An 18,300-nucleotide genomic window follows, 5' to 3' on the forward strand; every position below is an offset into this window, starting at 1 on the left:
CAGAGGGGAAGTGACGGGGGCTCAGGAGGGCACCCCTTTGGCATGTAGACGATCCCAGAGTTCAGTTCCCAGCATCTCCAGTTAAAAGGAATGAGAGGCAATTTGAAAGGCCTCAATCCGAGACCTCGGAGAACCTGTCAGTCAACAGACGACATCGACTCTGACAGACTAGTGGCCTTTCTCGGTATGAGGCAGCTTCACGTCTTCAGAGATGTCCGTTTTTCAGGTAGACAAGCTTCATCCATTCCCTGCCACCCCATCATGTCGACTGACCAGATACTTCACCCCGAGGGTTTATATCCTAAGGACAGCTGCAAGTTATTTTATAGGTTTGATACTTGTTTACTAATTCAAGGAATTAATTTCATTTTTAAAATGAAAAACTAAGTACCCTCAAAGCAAGTGGGAAGTCAGATGCTTATGTTGAGGCAAAATAGACATTCGAGAGCGAGCAACCTTTGCCTTTCTTCTGCTATCACCTTCTCGAGCAATTGCAGGACTAGACTTTGGGATAGGTCCCATTTTATGACGGCATAATTTCTCTGACTGTGTACTTGCTCGCCCCCCCAGGCCGCCTCCACTAATCTGTTTGCAATCAAACTGTTTATTCTTCAAGTACGGGCTTAACTGGGATCTACAGAGACATACGGAAGAACAATAACTTCCTACCAAATTGTTTCGGTATGTTCCATTTACGATAACTCTGCAGGGCACAGGTGTTAAAGGGCAACACAGAATTTCCATCTCTTCCAGACAGGCTGAACAGCCTAAGAGCAACTGGCTGCACCCAGGAAAGAAAGGGGCCAGAGATTCATGGCGCATGGAGCACACCTTTATCATGGCCTGCAGTTAATTTACTGACCTAAAATGTACTGTGCTGCAGGAGAACAACCTGCAGTGGGAGACTAGAGCCCCACAATTCAATGGGGCTCTAGTCCCCATTGAATTGTGAAAGAAAACAATTTATTTTTACCTCCATGGTAGAAGGGGGTGGGGGGGAAAGAGATGGAATATTTAGAGTAAACATGAAATACATGCCTACCAAGCCAAAATTTATTTTACTGCTTTAAAAACTGCATTGTTAATAACTTAGTTACCAGAGAACTGTACTCTTTGGCAATATTTATGAAATTTTAAATGTGCAAGTTGGGAACACTCGAGGACTTGCCGGGGTCCCTTTACGGCCCCCTGCATCCTCTTCCCCTTTCTCTTCAGCTGGCAGCCCCCCTATTTTCTCCTCTTTCTCTGCTTCCTCTTCTCCTTTCCACTCACCAATCAACCTTTCTTTTAACTTCCCCCCCTTCAGCTTTATTTATCATAATTTATTTCATTTATACCCCACCTTTCTCCCCCATGGAGATCCAAAGTAGTTCACATCATTCTCTTCTCCATTTTATTATCACAACAACCCTGTGAGGTAGGAAAGGCGGAGAGTGTGGGACTGGCTCAAGGTCACCCCGTGAGCTTCCATGAGAGACTGGGGATTTGAACCCGGGTCTCCCAGATCCCAGCCTGGCACTCTCAGCACCCCACCACACGGGTTCTCAGCTCTCTCGCCTTTGCTCCTCCCAGCGACCCATTCTTGGGGGGAAATCTGGCTCAGCTGAGGCAGCCAAGTTGTGCGGTGGCCGATGCTCGGCCTGGCCAAGTCATGCAAGTTGTGTGGAGGCAGCCAAAGGGCCAAGAAGAGCTGTGCGGCCTCAAGGTCACCACCACACATGGGAGAGTTGCTCAAACTGCACGGTAACCAGTTGCCTGATGGGTGCTGCTGGCCCCGGCCCCAATGAGTTCTTCCCTCCAGGGCAGGGAGGAGCCGGGTTCAACCAGGAGGCCAAAACAGCCTGGAAGGGGGCCTGCCCCTTTCTCCCTACTTTTCATGGACAGCAACCAAGGTTGCTTATCTATCCCCACAACAGCCACTGAGATTTCAAAGGGCATTCATTACTTAAAAATACAGGTGCTGCTTCTGTTATTGGGACGGGGGTGTTTAACCTCTAATGTATTTCTTTACATTTCGGATTCTTCCTCAAACCTGGAACTTTTCTCAGGTTTGTAGAACAAATTTGTCTTGTTGGTTGATGGTTCCGATCTCTGGATTTACATATCAGAAGATGGGGCCGTGTTGTATGTTATTATCCCCGCAACAAAACACCCTGTGAGGTGGGTGGGGCTGAGAGAGTTCTGAGAGAGCTGTGACTGACCCAAGGTCGCCCAGCTGGCTTCAAGTGGAGGAGCGGGGAATCAAACCTGGCTCTCCAGATTAGAGTCCCACACTCTTAACCAAACTGGTGTAGTGATCTAAATGTCCTGCCTGTCTACAAGAAAAAATTGTGAGTATATCCCGTACTAAAGACAGATGGAGCTGCGTGTACCTGAGTGTTTGCCGTGGGAAAGGTAGGGGGGAAAAACAAGCTGAAAGCAGAGAACACCTTTTTGAAGTAAAACAAAAGAAATGTATCTGGTACAGTCACAACATGATGTGCAGCATATGGAGATATCAAGTTAAAGTTTGCAGCACTGAAAACAGAATTCTTAAATAGTGTATCAGACGCATTAAAGCAAATTAGTTTTGGACAACTAAGAAATATATCCTTGAAAATATGGCAAATAACTACTATTTGCACATGAAAAATCTAACTACAGATATTATACAACAAAATTTCATACTACACATTTTGAGCAAGTAAAGCCTTTCCTCAAAATAGGGTTGCCACTCTCCAGGTGGAGCCTGGAGATCTCCCAGAATGACAACTGATCACTAGATTAAAGATCAGTTTCCCTGGAGAAAAGGACTGTTTGGGCGGGTGGACTCTATGGCATTACACTCCCGAGGTCCCTCCCTAAATGCTACCCACACAAAGCTCCACTGCCGAAGTCTCCAGGAATTTCCCAACCTGGAGCTAGCAACTGTAGTAGGGCTGCCAACCTTAATGTTGGGCCTGGAAATCTCCTGGAATTACAAATGATCTCCAAAATATGGGGATTAGGTCTGCTGGAGAAAATGGCTTCTTTGGAGGGTGGTTTGTATTGCATCATACCCTGCTGATCATAGAATCATAGGATTGGACGGGGACATCAAGGGTCATCTAGTCCACTACCCCTGCACAATGCAGGAAATTTACAACTACCTTCCCTCCCACACCCAGTGACCCTTACTCCATGCCCAGAAGATGGAAAAACACCTTCAGGATCCCCAGCCAAACTGGCCTGGGGAAAATTGCTTCCTGACCCCAAAGTGGCGATTGGCATTACCCTGGGGATGTAAGAAGGGGCCACGAGAACTAAGCACTGATGTAGCCCTTCCTGCCCTCCCTCTCATGATGTGCCCAATTTCACAGACTCAGCATTGCTGTTAGATGGCCATGTGGCCTCTGCTTCCAAAGAAGGAGAGCCCACCACTTCCTGAGGAAGCCTGTTCCACAGAGGGATTGCTCTAACTGACCGGAAGTTCTTCCTAATGTTTAGCCGAAAACACTTTTGATATAATTTCAACCCGTTGGTTCTGGTTTGACCTTCTGGAGCAATGGAAAAAATTCTGCGCCATCCTCTATATGACAGCCCTTCTGGTACTTGATGTTCTTCCCTTCCCCAACTCCACCCTCTCCAGGTTCCACCTCCAAATCTCCAGGCGTTTTCCCATCTGGAGTTGGCAACCCTACAAAGCAGCAAAGTGTGAAAGAGGAACCCTTTCTGGTGACGTACTGTATCGTTCCAGGAGGGTGGCAGAAAGTGCATTTTAGGTCCCATGTCTCCGAGTCCCACACGGTGACTACTTCTTCAAAGCCAACGGCAAGCAAAGAACCATCTTCGGAGAAACAGCAGTTGGTTGCCTGATAGTTGTGGTAGCTTCCTACAAAATCACAGGTCCAGCCTGCCCTTCGGTCTGTTAGATATAAAAACACCCAAGGCTGAAGCAGACGGAATGTCTTTAATGGCAAACATGGAAAAGTAAAACCACACAACAGCAGACCTAAGCATATCAAGGCTAAGTCAGGATGTTCCTAAAGACTGCGAGAAAACTTCAGAGTCTTGCAAAAATCATTCCTTTATTTATACTGCCTATTGTTGCTGACACCATGTTCACCAGCCTGCCATATTATGGGGTTCTCCTGTACAAATGTATTTTTGTTAGAAAATAAAAAGCACTAAAATGTTCTTTAAAAGGACTCTCCTTCACCCCTCCAAACCCTTGTGCTTGAATAACAGGCTGGGGAACTTCCCAGATAGAAGCTGATGTAGTATTAAAAGTGCTATTTTAATAACTCTATATTCTAATTTTTTCCAAAATTTTTTTAACAGTAACAATATATAAACTTTTAACATCAAACAACCGGACATTGTAGCAGTATGCAAGGTATTAAGATAAATAGTTTAATACAAAAAGTTATGTGCCATATACAATTAATATAGGGGGGAATCCTTTATTTTTTTTGGTACAGAACTATCGGTAGAGGCATAGTTATTGACATATTCAAGCAAGGGGGACCAGGTTTCTATATATGAGGATTGATAGTTGGGATTATTCACAGATCAGTTATTTTTTTCATTATCGTTAGGTCCCAAACTTTCAGCAACCATTGTTTAGCAGTGGGCATTTTATCTGTCTTCCAAGTCTGAGCTGATGCAGTCTTGGCAGCTGTCAACAGTATAGAGAAACATCTTTTCTCAGATTTGGAACATAATTATCATTCCACAAGTAGTTTGCTATTTTTAAGTGTACAGGATAAACCTCTTTTATCGATAATATATTTATTTTTAATTATTTAGCTACTGATACTCCACTTTTATTCCCAATGGAGACCCAAAGCAGCTTACAACATCATTCTTTTATCCTCAGAACACGCACTCTGTGAGATCTTTCAGGAGGGTAGCCGTGTTGGTGTGTAGTAGAAGACCAAGATTCGGGTCCAGTAGCACCTTAAAGAACTAGATTTCCAGAGTATGAGCTTTTGAGAGTCAAAGCTCTCTTTGTCAGATACAAGGAGCGGAAAAAAGATGGAGTCCTTATTATCTAGGCAGAGAGTGGGAAGGGTATTGTAAAATAGAGTGTCAGGAAGCTGGCTATAATACCTGTTGTAATTAGCTTGACAGAGCAGGGGTGCGAAGTGCAGACAGTCCGTGAGGTGTATTAGGGTGAGAGTGTGTGACTAGCCCAAGGTCACCCAGCAAGCTTCCCCGGCAGAGCGGGGATCCAAACTTGGGATTCCCAGATCCTAGTCTGGGATTCTAATTACTGCTACACCATGCCATCTCCTAAACCATTTCAAAAAACCAGGCCTCGTATTGTCTTTAAAATATAATATCAAAGACCATCACATTTAAAGTAGGTAGGACATGTTTCGTCAGGAGCTACTGAAAGCATAAAAAGAAGAAAGTCTCTTCAGTATTCAGATGGGAAGCAACCTAAACTTTCTGTACTGGAATGAAACTTATTTGGAACAGGCAGATTTCAGATTTGTTGTAAAGTTTTATTTTTCAGAGATGTCGGTTTCTAAAAGATGGTGCCTAGCCTATATTAATCATAAGTAGTTTTAAAGTGATTTTTTAAAAAATACAGCTTACTAACATGGCAACATCCTTCTCCCCTCGCCATTGAGACCCATGAGATAAATATGACATATTCATGGAACAATGGGGAAATACGTGGTTAAAAGAGTTAAAATATACATTTTTTTATAAGATGATGTACCATTGGTATATGACTGTTGAGAAACTGGCTAGAATGTTTAAGGGTTCTTTGAACTTGTGCTTTTTTTGTCTTTATCTTCACTCTCTGAAATTTTGTTTCAGCTTTTCAAAGGTAAAGTCCACAGAAACCACAAAGTGAGGCATCTAGTCCTAAATGAGAAAATAGGAGTCCAGTCATGGTGTGTGGAAGAGGTCTCAAATAAAACGAACTGGGGCGGGTGCACCTTTAGCTCTTGGAGATGCAGTTCATATTTTGGGCACGATGTGTCACTATTTCCTTTTAATGAAAGCTGAGGAGTCCCATTTAGCTCAGAGGACGTCTCCATGTTGGCAGGAGGGATCCCAAGATTCCCCCTGAACTTATTTGCAGTGACATGAATTTTTCTGAAAATGTTCCAATGGCCCCAATTGACAATTGGTTTCTGGTTCAGCATGGCTGACTCTTGCTTTGTATAAACCGCTAAAAAAAGTACACTAAACCAATTTTATGTGCTGCATGAATACCTCAACAATATTTTAAAATAAAATACCTGATAATGAAAATATCAAATTTCCTTTCCATCATAAAAAGGCACTTAAAAGCCCTCATACCTGAACATGCTAATTTTAGCACATTTGAGCTGAAAACACCATTTGACTGATTATTTTACCAATTTCAAGGCCTCTTTCACTAGAGTGCGTCAAAGACAGCTTTATAAAGTATCCAGATTACCAAGTACAATATGAAAGGACAGAAGCCTCCTTTGTCTGTTCTTACTGGCAAAGGCATGAAATGGGAGCATAAAGGAAGAGACACACTTACTTTCCTCGTCGTTCTGAGACAGCAGCATCCAGACTTTAAACTGTCCATCTTTGCCAGCTGTCACCATGGTTAAGGGGGTGCTGTTGGGATCTTCAGTGCCACGGAAACATAAAGCCGTGACCTGATCCTCATGCGGCATATTTATTCGGGTATTCAGAGCAAAGCTATTGCAAAGGAAGAAAAAGAATGTTTTCATGAGTTCAGGAGGTTGACATGCTTCTGTAGTCAGCGGTGGTCTAAGTATATCATTTCAAGCATGAGCATCACACTGGATTTCCTGCATGGAACATGGAGCTGGAATAGATAGCTCGTAAGAACCCTCTCGGACTTCAGAACTCTGCTACGACTGGACACTTTATTTTTCACTTTATCTTTAACATCCATTTATCAAACGAGGATTACAGTCTATATTTATCACTGAATAGTTGTAACAACAACAAACAACAACATTCGATTTATATACTGCCCTTCAGGACAACATCATACCCATCCATCCATACTGCAGCCCAAACTCTGCTTATGACCTGAGTTCGATCCTGGCGGAAGCCGGGTTCACATAGCGAACTCAAGGTTGACTCAGCCTTCCATCCTTCTGAGGTTGGTAAAATGAGTACCCAGTTTCCTGGGGGTAAAGTGTACATGACTGGGGAAGGCAATGGCAAACCACCCCATAACAAAAGTCTGCCAAGAAAACGTCATGATGCAACGTCCCCCATGGATCAGTAATGACTCGGTGCTTGCACAGGGGACTACCTTTACCTACCTTTATATATATACTGCACTTTAGGACAACTTAATACCCATTCAGAATGGTTCACAAGTATTATCATCCCCACAACAATCACCCTGTGAGGTGGGTGGGGCTGAGAGAGCTCTGGAAGAGCTGTGATTGACACAAGGTCACCCAGCTGGCTTCAAGCGGAGGGGAGGGGAATCAAACTTGGTTCTCCAGATTAGAGTCCCGCTGCTCTTAACCACTACACCAAACTGTTATGGATTTATTATGTTGTACTTATGAGGATAAGGAAACAATCTGATCACTGCCTATCAAGCCGTGTTCTTCTGTAAGATCCACTGAACAGTGGAGATGGAGCTGAGAAATAATATAATCTGCTTGCTGTGATAAGTGGACTGCAGACTTCAGCACACCGATGGCAAATGTTTACTCATTGCTGGCTATCACACACTACTGTCCCAAGCAGATTACATGTGCTGTCAGCAGTATATTCTTTGTGAGAAAAAGCACTGCCCTCTAGTTCTGGGAAAAAAACCATCCTATTTTGTCATCAGGTGGCACTGTAGACAACTTGCACGAGTCAAGCACCATGCAGAGTTTACTGGTTACAGCTAGAGCTGGCCAGTAATATAAAGCATACTAAAAATGTAGCATGTTTACCACTGGTCTAGACAATTAATTTGAAATTATTCTGATCATCCATTCAAAGTACCAAGAATACCAATCTTCGTGTGCAGGGATGTGTTTCATTATGGCCCAATCCACAAAGCACACTGATAACAACAACTGCTCTTATATTCAGATTTGTGCTCCAGTCACAGCGGTGAACAAAGTCAGTGTTATCATTATCCCCACAATACAGCCGAGGAGCTGGAGCTGAGAGGAGGGGCTTACCCGAGGCCACCAACTGAGCTCATGGCAGTAGCGGGATTCAAACCAGCAGAGTGCTGAATCGCAGCCCAACCACTTCACTGCGCTTCAGCAGCAACAAGTCAGAGCTGACATTCAGCTCCTCTTTGCACGTGCCCGCAAATGCGTCTTTGCTGCCCTCGCAGGCCAAGATTCAACTGCTTCTGCTCATGTGGTTTTGCGCAAACAATTTGATTCTGAGGTCTCCCTTCTGTTCTAGGACTCTTCCTCTGCTGGGGGAAGACCTCCCCTCTCATTTAGTGGGAAAGAAGCCACTGTATTTAGCGGGCCTACCTTCTGGAAGCGCATTACTTGTATGCAGGGCTTTTTTCCTGGGGAAAGAGGTGGTGGGACTCAGTGGGTTGCCCTTGGAGAAAATGGTCACATGGCTGGTGGCCCCGCCCCCTGATCTCCACACAGAGGGGAGTTGAGATTGCCCTCCGCGCCGCTGTCTCAACTCCCCTCTGTCTGGAGATCAGGGGGCGGGGCCACCAGCCATGTGACCATTTTCAAGAGGTTCCGGAACTCCGTTCCCCTGCGTTCCCCCTGAAAAAAAGCCCTGCTTGTATGTAACACTAAGCATGTTGCTGGAGAGGCCACGTGTGAAGCCGTCACACAGATCCCAGTGACCACGGTGGAATCCACAGGACCAGCTGCAATAGTTCCTTCCCAGGGCTTTAAATACTGGCATGCCATGGCTGCGCACTGATGCATTGCACCCATCGGCATGAAGTGCTACACACTCACTTGGTGCTGATGTCTGAAGACCTGGCCTTCCAGAAGACACAAGAGCTCTGGGAGCAAAGAATACTGCCATCTAAATGTGGGACTGCACGATCTGCAGTGTAGTGTAGTGGTTAGTGTCAGGCTAGGATCTGAGAGACTCAGGTTGAAATCCCCACTCTGCCACGCTGCTCACTGGGTTCTTGAGCCGGTCGTATTGTCATGTCTGTGTACAGCCATGCCATGATTGTTTGGTTGTTCTGTCACCGATGCTACAGTATATTGAATTTACAATGCTTTAATGCTAACCTGATGTATTCTCTTCTTAGCCAGGTCCTTTCCATATTGTAATTGTTACTTTTCCAGACCCAGGATTGGCCCCTCTTGTTATCTCACAGAACTCTGCATCTCCTAGCTAGAGACGACCTTGGAGTCACCAAATGCCAGCATTCACTACTTTGCCCAGGTGCTGGGAATCTATTATTGTGTACTCACTGTTTGGCCATAACTATAAAGGGTTCTCACGGGATCCGTGCAGACTCGCGTGCCAAAACCTTAACAGTTGCAGGAGTGCAGGAAAATCAAGTATAAGAATTCTTATCTGCTTTGCCTTGTCACTTCTACCAAGCTCTACAGTTCAGACCTGAACTGTAAAGATCCTAATAAAAGCTTTTCTACTGGAATCAATGTGTGTTCACTGGAGAGGGACTGAGGGATCTACCTGGCAGGAACTGACACGTATCGTCTCAGACTAACCTTCCTAACAGGGTTGTTGTGCGGGTAAAATGGAGGATAGGTGAATGCTTTTGGTCCTCCCCTACTGGGGAGAAAGACAGGGCATAAATTAAGAAATTCCTGAATGTCTATGCAAGTTTCTCAAAAGGATCTCAGGACGGATGGTGCTCTGGTATGTAAGGATTACAGGCCCAAGACTGCGTTTTGCCAATTTGTTTGGAAGCGTAAGCCTGATTACCTTTGTTTTTGCTCATCGTAGGCCCAGAGCTTCATCTGCATTTCAAGCTCACCACCCTTTTCTTCACGTTGCTCCACAGTAGCCAGCCAGCTGCCCCTGGAATCAAACGCCGCCTTCACCAACTCAACCTGGTTCAGACCATATTGATGAATATATTCCTGTTGCACGATATCCAACTGCAGAATGTTGAGAGAGAAAAATACTTTTCTGATCTCAGACACGGGGGAGACACATTATTGATCCAGAGGTGCTTGTGATAGTTACAAACAGATCTGAGTGGAAAAATCTACACAGCCCTTCACATTTTTAAGGGGACACCAAGGTAGAAGTTACACCATAAGCAGATTTGCCAGGTTTACCGATTTAATTTCTATCCCATCAGCTTTAATCGAGCCCGTGTTTCATTCTACTAAGAAAATAGCATTTGCTGAGCCAGGCCAAAACATTAATTAAATAACCCGGCAGGAATAATTCCTTTATGAAAAGGCAAAAATGTGACGCTGAATTATTTGTTCCGAGATAAGACAGCCAAGAATGAACGTATGAAAGGGGTTTATGCAGGAGGTTTACGTAGCTGTGCACGAAAAAGCAACGGTGTTACCGTTCACAATAACAAAGACTATCAAAATGGTCACAATTGACGGAGGATGTATGCAAGATCAGGTCTTAACATCAGGCCCTCAAAACGTTGCTTTCTACCCTGTTTTACCTTTAAACATTTGCAACTTTCAGCCTGGTGAATTTTCTGGTGAACTCAAAAGCTTGCACAATATTTTGTGTCAATTCTGTTTTTGTTTTCATGATTATGCTGCCAGTTTTCCTTCAGTGGTTTCCCAAGCGTTTGTCCAGGGGAACAAGAGAGTACCCGTATCCTGGACTTCAAGGTTGATTCTATTCCCATTTCCCAAACTTCACGCAGCATCACTCGGCCTCCTTTACCTCCCACCCCCAATTCACGGCTTCAGTGCCCACTTTCTCGCCTGCACCACTTTAATACTTGAAGAAGGCATGCGCAGTGCACGATCCGATCCACTGGTCTAGCTTACATTGTACAGCTGCTTGTCGTGTTGCAGTGAGTAGAACTGCAGGTGACCCGGTTTGCCATTCAAAACCAAAGCTTTTGTTCTTGGGTCCACCGTCAAGCCAGTCTTGACATCACTGCCTGAAGAAAGAAAACGCAGGACGGAATGCAACTTCTTCCACTCAGATATTTTTTAAAAAAACGTGTGTTCCAATTGGGTTTTTAAAAGCGTACCTTTGATTAATCCTTGAATCATTGCAGAGACTTTCAAGTTGCTGTGTATGATGGTTATTTCTGTACGTATCAAAATAAAGAGTCAACAAGGTTAAGAATGAAGATTTGCAAAAGACAAAACCTTCTTGAACAGGAAGAATGTGGCTAGATATGAAGCTCTTAAACAGTCTGATATGTTGGAGTCCGTCTTTTACAGGGGCTGTTTTTACACCTGCTGAACATTCTGCCGTGTCCTCTCCTCCTTAAGGGCCAGAGAATTAACAACACCGCGCATGGGCATGCCCACTGGCCATGCACCACCCCTCTGAGAACCAACTGCATGAATACACTCACAAGGCACGTGTTATTAGGGGATACAGCCAGGGTGGACTCAGTATGGGAAAGGAGGAGGACAACTTTAGGAGAACGGGAATAGCCTTTGCCCAACCTGATTAAAAAAGAGAAATGGAGCACCATGATCGCTTAACAGTTTTGCGAAGAACTAAAATTCTGATTATTTGTAACGAAAGCAACATTTCAGCATGACTCACTCACAATCAGAGCTGTTTTAAAGTTCTTTCAAACCACAGCTTCCTGATTTATAAAAGCAAATGCAGACTGATGAAGCCTCAGTTCTGGGCCTGCTGAGGAGGGAGAATCCCTATGGAGCAACAGTGGGGAGGAATGTAGCCCTAGAGGCAAAGATCCCTGAATGACAATCGCCTGCCTCCTCTCCAGGCACTGAGGCATAAGTTTTATTTATTTATTTAGCTTATTTACAGTCTGCCTTTCTCACTGAGACTCAAAGCAGACTGCAGAATAAAGAAAGAGAAAATATATTGTCAAAGGCTTTCATGGCTGGAGACTGGCAGCTCTCAGTGTCAAACACTGAGTTTGACACTGAGAGATCTCTGTCTTTTGGTGCTACACCTCTGAAGATGCCAGTCACAGCTGCTGGCGAAATGTCAGGAACTACAATGCCCAGACCACGGCTATACAGCCCGGAAAATCCACAACAACCAAAGAGAAAATAAATTAAGTCATACAGTGAACAATACAATAGGACTAGGAATGCAAAATTCAGCAACAACATGAGCAACAATGAGAAAAGCCAACTGTTTATTCAAGGTATTGTGTGAATGAAGCAGAATGTGGGATTGTAAGTCTGGATGTTTTTAGGTGTGTAGCTGTGTTGGTCTGTAGGAGAACAAGATTTGGGTCCGGTAGCATCTTAATGACCAACTAGATTTTCAGAGTATGAGCTATCAAGAGACAGAGCTGCACGATGCTGGGCCAAGATTGGGGTGAGCCAATGATAGGCTCGGCTCCAAAAGCTTCCTTGCAAGAGAGGAAAGCATTTCCTCCAGGATTCTGTGAGCAGGACCTGGCACACAGTTTGCAGGATACAAGTCACAGTTTCTTGGCAGGGACGCTGCTCTTCTGGAGCTGCATTTGTTGGGATACTTGACCCAACTTGTGTGTAATTTTCTTTGCATTACGAAACTTTGGATAACTTCAAAACAAAACAAAAACAGCAGATTTTTAGAAGGGGGAGGGGACTGTCCTTACTGTTATCCGAATGTGAGGTAGAAAAGAAAGTTCCATCAGGTGACGCAGAAATGTTCTGGATTGTGGATCCCAAACGAGGCAAAAACTCCTTAGCATTTGATCCTTCTCGCCACTGGACCAGTACTGATTCAATCCCGCCACTCAGTAAGGTAGTTCCTGTCAATCCAAACCAAATATATGTGCCGTAGAAACAATTCAAAACACACAAATGCATTTTACGCGTTTATTTTATTTATGTCATTTATAGTCCACCTTTCTCACTGAGACTCAAGGCGGATTACACAGTGTGAGATTAGTACAACCAATATCAAGTACATTTCAATAGAGTATCAAGGACATTTCCATAAACAATGCCATAGGGTAAATAGATACAAGTTTAAAAGACATAGTATTAGCAAGAATCCGATACAGAGCAGAAAAAATACTGAAGCAGAACATAATCAATTCTAGGACTAACATTAGACAACATGCAGCACTGGTGGTACATCGGAGTACATATTTAAAGCAACAGATCATATGTAAGACAACACAGTGATGAAGTCTGTGGTCCCTAACTCATTAGCGAAGCATCTGAGATCCCCTCCCTACAATGCAGCCCTCCCATTTGAGTAAAAAGCCTTTTTGAATAGTTCGGCTTTGCACCATTTATGAAAAGCCAGGAGAGTGGGGGCTCTTCTGACTTCTTCAGGCAGGTCATTCCACAGGATAGGGGCCACCACAGAGAAAGTTCCTCAACAAGCATATCGCGAAGTTTCTAACAATGTTATTCTCTGTATTAATTAGATGGACTGCGTATACTCTGGGCTAAAATGAAAAAATCCTACATAGGTCTTCTATTTGTGGAAGGGGGGGGGCTGCGACTTTTGCCCCCAGGACACAGAACGGGGAAGGGGGGGCTGCAATAGCAGAGCAGAATTGGAGAAAACTGCACCCAGCAGCAGGAAATGGAGGAAGTATTAAAGGCATGGAAATTATGGGCCAAAGTAACCCCACAAGAACAACTGCGTTCATTAGACTATACAAGTATTCGTTATTATTTCTTCTTTTTACAGTCTTGCATAACTGATTCTGCTTTTGACTGTCTTTTGTAGAGTGCGGAACTTGCTCTCTCTGGAACTCAACCATTTCTTCTCGCCCTTGCAATTTCACTGCCAGCCCACACACTTTTCGAATTCTGAGATTCAGCATAGCTGCAAATTTGGGTTCAGGTGTTAATTCAGATTAAATGACTACTTTCTCTGACAGTATGGAATGCGGCAGCTATATAGACTGGTATGTCGAGAGCTTTTTTTTTGTTTTGGCAAAGCATATATTTTCCTGCTTTTTATTAGGCCTAGAAACTTAAAAAAACAACAACATTGGCAGCAGGGATTCACAGGAAGCTAAATTCTGCAACCGGCATGAAACACTGTGCTTAGAAGAAGAGACTAGATGGCCACATGACGCAAGGATGAGTCTATGACTAATAGGAATATATGCAAACTGGGAGAGGGAGGGCATGAATAGACAAGATGGTGCCAGGCTCTTGTGGCCCTTTCTTATATGTCCAGGGTAATGTTGATTGCCAAGAGCCCTGTGGCGCAGAATGGTAACCTGCAGTATTGCAACCCAAGCTCTGCTCACGACCTGAGTTTGATCCTGGCGGAAGCCGGGTTCAAGTAGCCGGCACAAGGTCGACTAAGCCTTCCATCCTTCCGAGGTCAGTAAAATGAGTGCCCAGTTTCCTGGGGGTGAACTGTAGATGACTGGGGAAGGCAATGGCAAACCACCCCGTAAAAAGTCTGCCAAGAAAATGCCGTGATGCAATGTCCCCCCATTACCTAACGTTGACTGCCACTTTGGGGTCAGGAAGGAATTTCCCTTCAGGTCAAATTGGCCAGGTATTTTGGGGGTTTTTTGCTTTCCTCTGGGTACAGAGCGCTGAGGAGGTGAGGGGGAATCGCTGTCAATTTCCTGCATCATGCAGGGGGTTGGACTAGATGCCCCTTGGGATCCTTTCTAGCTCTGTATTTCTATTCTGCACTACAACAGACACAGGAAGAGGGCAGGCTAATCGTTTAGAGGGATCAGTCAACTGGGGCCACTGTTCTCCTTCCCTTTAAAGTCTCCTCCCGCCCCCACATCAGCTGCCGTTTTAGAGCTTGATCTCGTGCCCCACATCTCCGGCATGTGGCGACATCAAAACACAAGATCGGGCCATCTGAGCACAACTGCTAATAAGGTGCCAGAATGTTTAGGCATTACGGAAAACAAGCAGCTGATTTAAATGCACATGACAAACACGATTTTAACCGTTTAACATCTGATAAGTGGTGAAAGGTTGTAAACCTCACTTGATTTTCGGTTCAATTAAATAGTCTTTAGGAGGCTAAGGCAGAGGCAGGCGGTGGCCAACCACCTCTGTTAGTCTCTTGCCTTGAAAATGCCAGCAGGGGTCGCCATAAGGTGGCTGTGACTTGAGGGCACTCTCCACCACCACCAGGAAGCTAAGAGGGGAGACGTTTGCCGAGGGCCACCGAGTGAATTCACGGCGGAGGGACGTTTTGAACCAGGGGCTTCCTTACCTTCTACAGAGAAAGCAAGATCCATCACTTCGTCGTGGTGCCAATGCAGTGTGGAGAATGTGTACTCTCTCTTATGATGGAAGTTTCTCCTTTCGGGGAAAAAAAGGCAGTTTATGGATGACTCTATCCAAGAGTACACAAGCAGTCACATAAACATTGTTAGAAAACTCTAGCTATAGTAACTCTTAGGTTAGGTGCCTCATCCAGTGATTAGAGCATGACATTTGTTTTAAAGTCTAGGATAAGAAAGCTGACAAAAAAGGTGATGGTGTAAGGAAGGAAAAAATACTGGTTTATTTGGATAAAAACTGTATGCATTTCGCTAATAAGGCTTCTTTAGGGGAATCTGGCAGTCTTTTAGCATCTCTTTAAATGCAAGAACAGCACTTCCCGAAGAAGCCTTATTGGCCAAACGCGTAGGGAATTTTAATCTAAACAAACCGGTATTTTTCCTTACTTGAACCACCGGCTTTGCAGCCTTTCTTATCTCTAAGACTGGGACAGACCTTTTGTTTTCTCCTTTAAATTTTAGGAGATAAACACCTTGATCCATCTATGGAGACTTGGACACATGAACAGGCTACGTGCACCTATCGCTTGCTGGATTCAAAGGTACCTCCCCCTTCTTCCACAGCTAGTCACAGGTAAACACCTTCTTCGTGTGTAACTGGAATTCGACTGGATACCAGAGGAAGCTTCAGTGCCGTTTCTTTTACAACCGGCCAAGAGGACGGTCCGAAGGCACACAATACAGTCTTATTGCTGGTGGTAGGTCACGTATTGCTGGCGGTGCCTGGGTGCTTGTCTGCAGCTCTCCAGAGAAAGGCTGAAGGCATGAGCTGAAGTTTTCCCAGTGGTCCATGGTCAAATGTTTAAGTTGCCAATACAGCAAAAGCCCCAACGGCAAGCTATTCTTGTTAAAGTTGTCTACCTGGAGATCAGGACTCCGCCCCCCCTTCCCCCCATGAAATTCTGCTGCTGGCTGGGAGAGTCAAGGGATCGTCACAAATAGTACAGGGGCAAAATGGGGGTGTGCAGCGGGAGATGTGAGCTGATGAATCCCGCCCTCTCCCTTTGGATCTAACCGTATTTTGTAGAACGAGAGTATCATCTTAGCTGTGGCTTGCAGCTTGCCTTCAATCAAGGCAGCCACTGATTCCAGTCTTAATCTTTTTTGTCATGTATTTTTGTTTACTTATGTTTTTTCCTTGCTGTAAGCTGCTTTGGATCCTTCGTTGAAAAAAGTGGGATATAAATGCTTAAATCAGTAAATAAAACTCCTCTGCGATCTTCAGGCCACACAGTTTATCCGCTGGACTCAGAAAGAACATTTTGTGAGATGCTTCCGTGTGGCATGTGTCAACATGGTGCTTTTATAGGGCAGACACTTTTCGTTACACAAAGCAGGCCGTCCCTGATTATCACAGGCAGCAGCCATCAGTGCCGAGAGTGACAAAAGCATTAGCCTTACCACAGACGAATCTTGCCATCTTTGTGGCCGCTGGCGATGCAGTCTTCCTTCGGGTGGCAGGCCACGCAGGTGAAGAAGTTGTTGGCCCCTTTGCTGCATTTTGCACTCAAAGGAAAGCTTCAGAGACAGAATGATGGCTTGGGTTAGTTCAATGGTCAGGGAAAGCTTTGTGGATGATTCTTCTGAGACCACCAAATACAGCCTGAAACATGAATTTCACCTCAAGAGGATGAAGAGTATTCAAAAACATCAAGATTTATTGAAATAGATTTAAATTAATAGAGAGTCCAATAGCACCTTTAAGACTAAACATCTCAGATGCTTCACCCACGAGTTGGTGATCATAGACTTCATCACGATTTTTGCCTTATATATTATCTGCTGCTTTAAATATGTGCTCCTATGTACAACCAGTGCTCCATGCTGTCTAATGCAGGGCTGGCGCGCCCACTGAGGCCAGGTAGGTGGTGGCCTCAGGGCGCGGGGGTGCCGGAGGAGGTATGGGGGGGGGGGGGCGGAAGCGCGCGCCACGGAGCTGCAGCCTCCTAGCCCTTCTGCCCCGCCACCAGCACATGCCCCCGGCTGGGCTCAGCAGCCACGGGCAGGCGTCTGCGGCGGCACAGGGCAACTGAGTGGGAGAGCTCGGAGGCCACCTGCGCGCTGTCCCAGCCGCCCGCCACAGCAATTGGGCTGGCGGTGCGTGCATGCGTGCGCCCGTGATGTCACACATGATGTCATCGCGCAGGCCAGTGTGTGAGTGCACGCGCGGGTGCCTGGCCTGCCTGCCCGCCGGCGCCAAAAATCCTGGCACCGCTGCTGGTCTACTGTTAGTCCTAGAATTGATTATGTTTTGCTCCAGTATTTTTTCCTACTCTGTCTTGGATCCTTGCTAATGCTATGTCTTTTAAACTTGTATCTGTTTACCTTATGGTATTGTATTGAAACGTACTTGATACTGATTGTATTAACTTCATACTGTGTAATCCACCTTGCTTCTCAGAGAGAAAGGTGGACTACAAATGACGCAAATAAATAAATAAAACCACAGCTCTCTTCATCAGATGTAGTTGCATCTGACGAAGAGAGCTGTGGTTCTTGAAAGCTTATGCTATAGTAAGGTTAGTCTTAAAGGTGCTACTGGACCCTCTACTATTTTGCAACTACAGACGAACAGGTCTAACTCCTCTGGATCTTATTTAAATTAAAAAACCCTGAAACTGTAAGCCTTTATTGATTAGCAGATTCACTAGATTAACAAATGTTTCCGTGGCAAGGTCATGGGAAAGGGCCCATTTCCATATTTGTTCAGTGGGGCAGAGGACATGATGCTGGCCTGACAGACCCACTTCTCTTCCCCCTCCTTGGAACAAACTGGATGGAAAAAATGGGCTTTACAATTCAGTCTGCATCCAAAACCATCAATTGCTTGACCCGCGACACCCTTTCCAACACCAGAATATGCAGGCAATTAAAGTACATAGTGGTCAAAGGATGCCAAATTCATATCTGACACTTGGATTGTCCATGAAACTAATGGACGTTCTGCTTACGGAATCACAGAGCTAGAAAAGACCCCAAGAGTCATCTAGTCAGGGCTTTTTTTCCTGGGAGAAGAGGTGGTGGAACTCAGT

General features: G+C 44.9%; 1 protein-coding gene across 1 annotated transcript in view; it reads right to left on the minus strand.

Moving 5' to 3' along the window:
* WDR75 (WD repeat domain 75) overlaps positions 1 to 18,300 on the minus strand; it is a 41,920-nt gene that overhangs the window by 10,343 nt on the left and 13,277 nt on the right. The window contains exons 7-14 of the mRNA XM_054972325.1: positions 16,670 to 16,786; positions 15,199 to 15,287; positions 12,635 to 12,790; positions 11,087 to 11,146; positions 10,878 to 10,993; positions 9,832 to 10,007; positions 6,491 to 6,654; positions 3,703 to 3,883 (exon numbers count right to left, since the gene is read on the minus strand). Coding sequence (XP_054828300.1) covers positions 3,703 to 3,883; positions 6,491 to 6,654; positions 9,832 to 10,007; positions 10,878 to 10,993; positions 11,087 to 11,146; positions 12,635 to 12,790; positions 15,199 to 15,287; positions 16,670 to 16,786 — 1,059 coding nt within the window. The remainder of the gene's footprint in view (positions 1 to 3,702; positions 3,884 to 6,490; positions 6,655 to 9,831; positions 10,008 to 10,877; positions 10,994 to 11,086; positions 11,147 to 12,634; positions 12,791 to 15,198; positions 15,288 to 16,669; positions 16,787 to 18,300) is intronic.

The sequence above is a fragment of the Eublepharis macularius genome, chromosome 2 (genome assembly GCF_028583425.1).
Source record: "Eublepharis macularius isolate TG4126 chromosome 2, MPM_Emac_v1.0, whole genome shotgun sequence".
Classification (NCBI taxonomy): domain Eukaryota; kingdom Metazoa; phylum Chordata; class Lepidosauria; order Squamata; family Eublepharidae; genus Eublepharis; species Eublepharis macularius.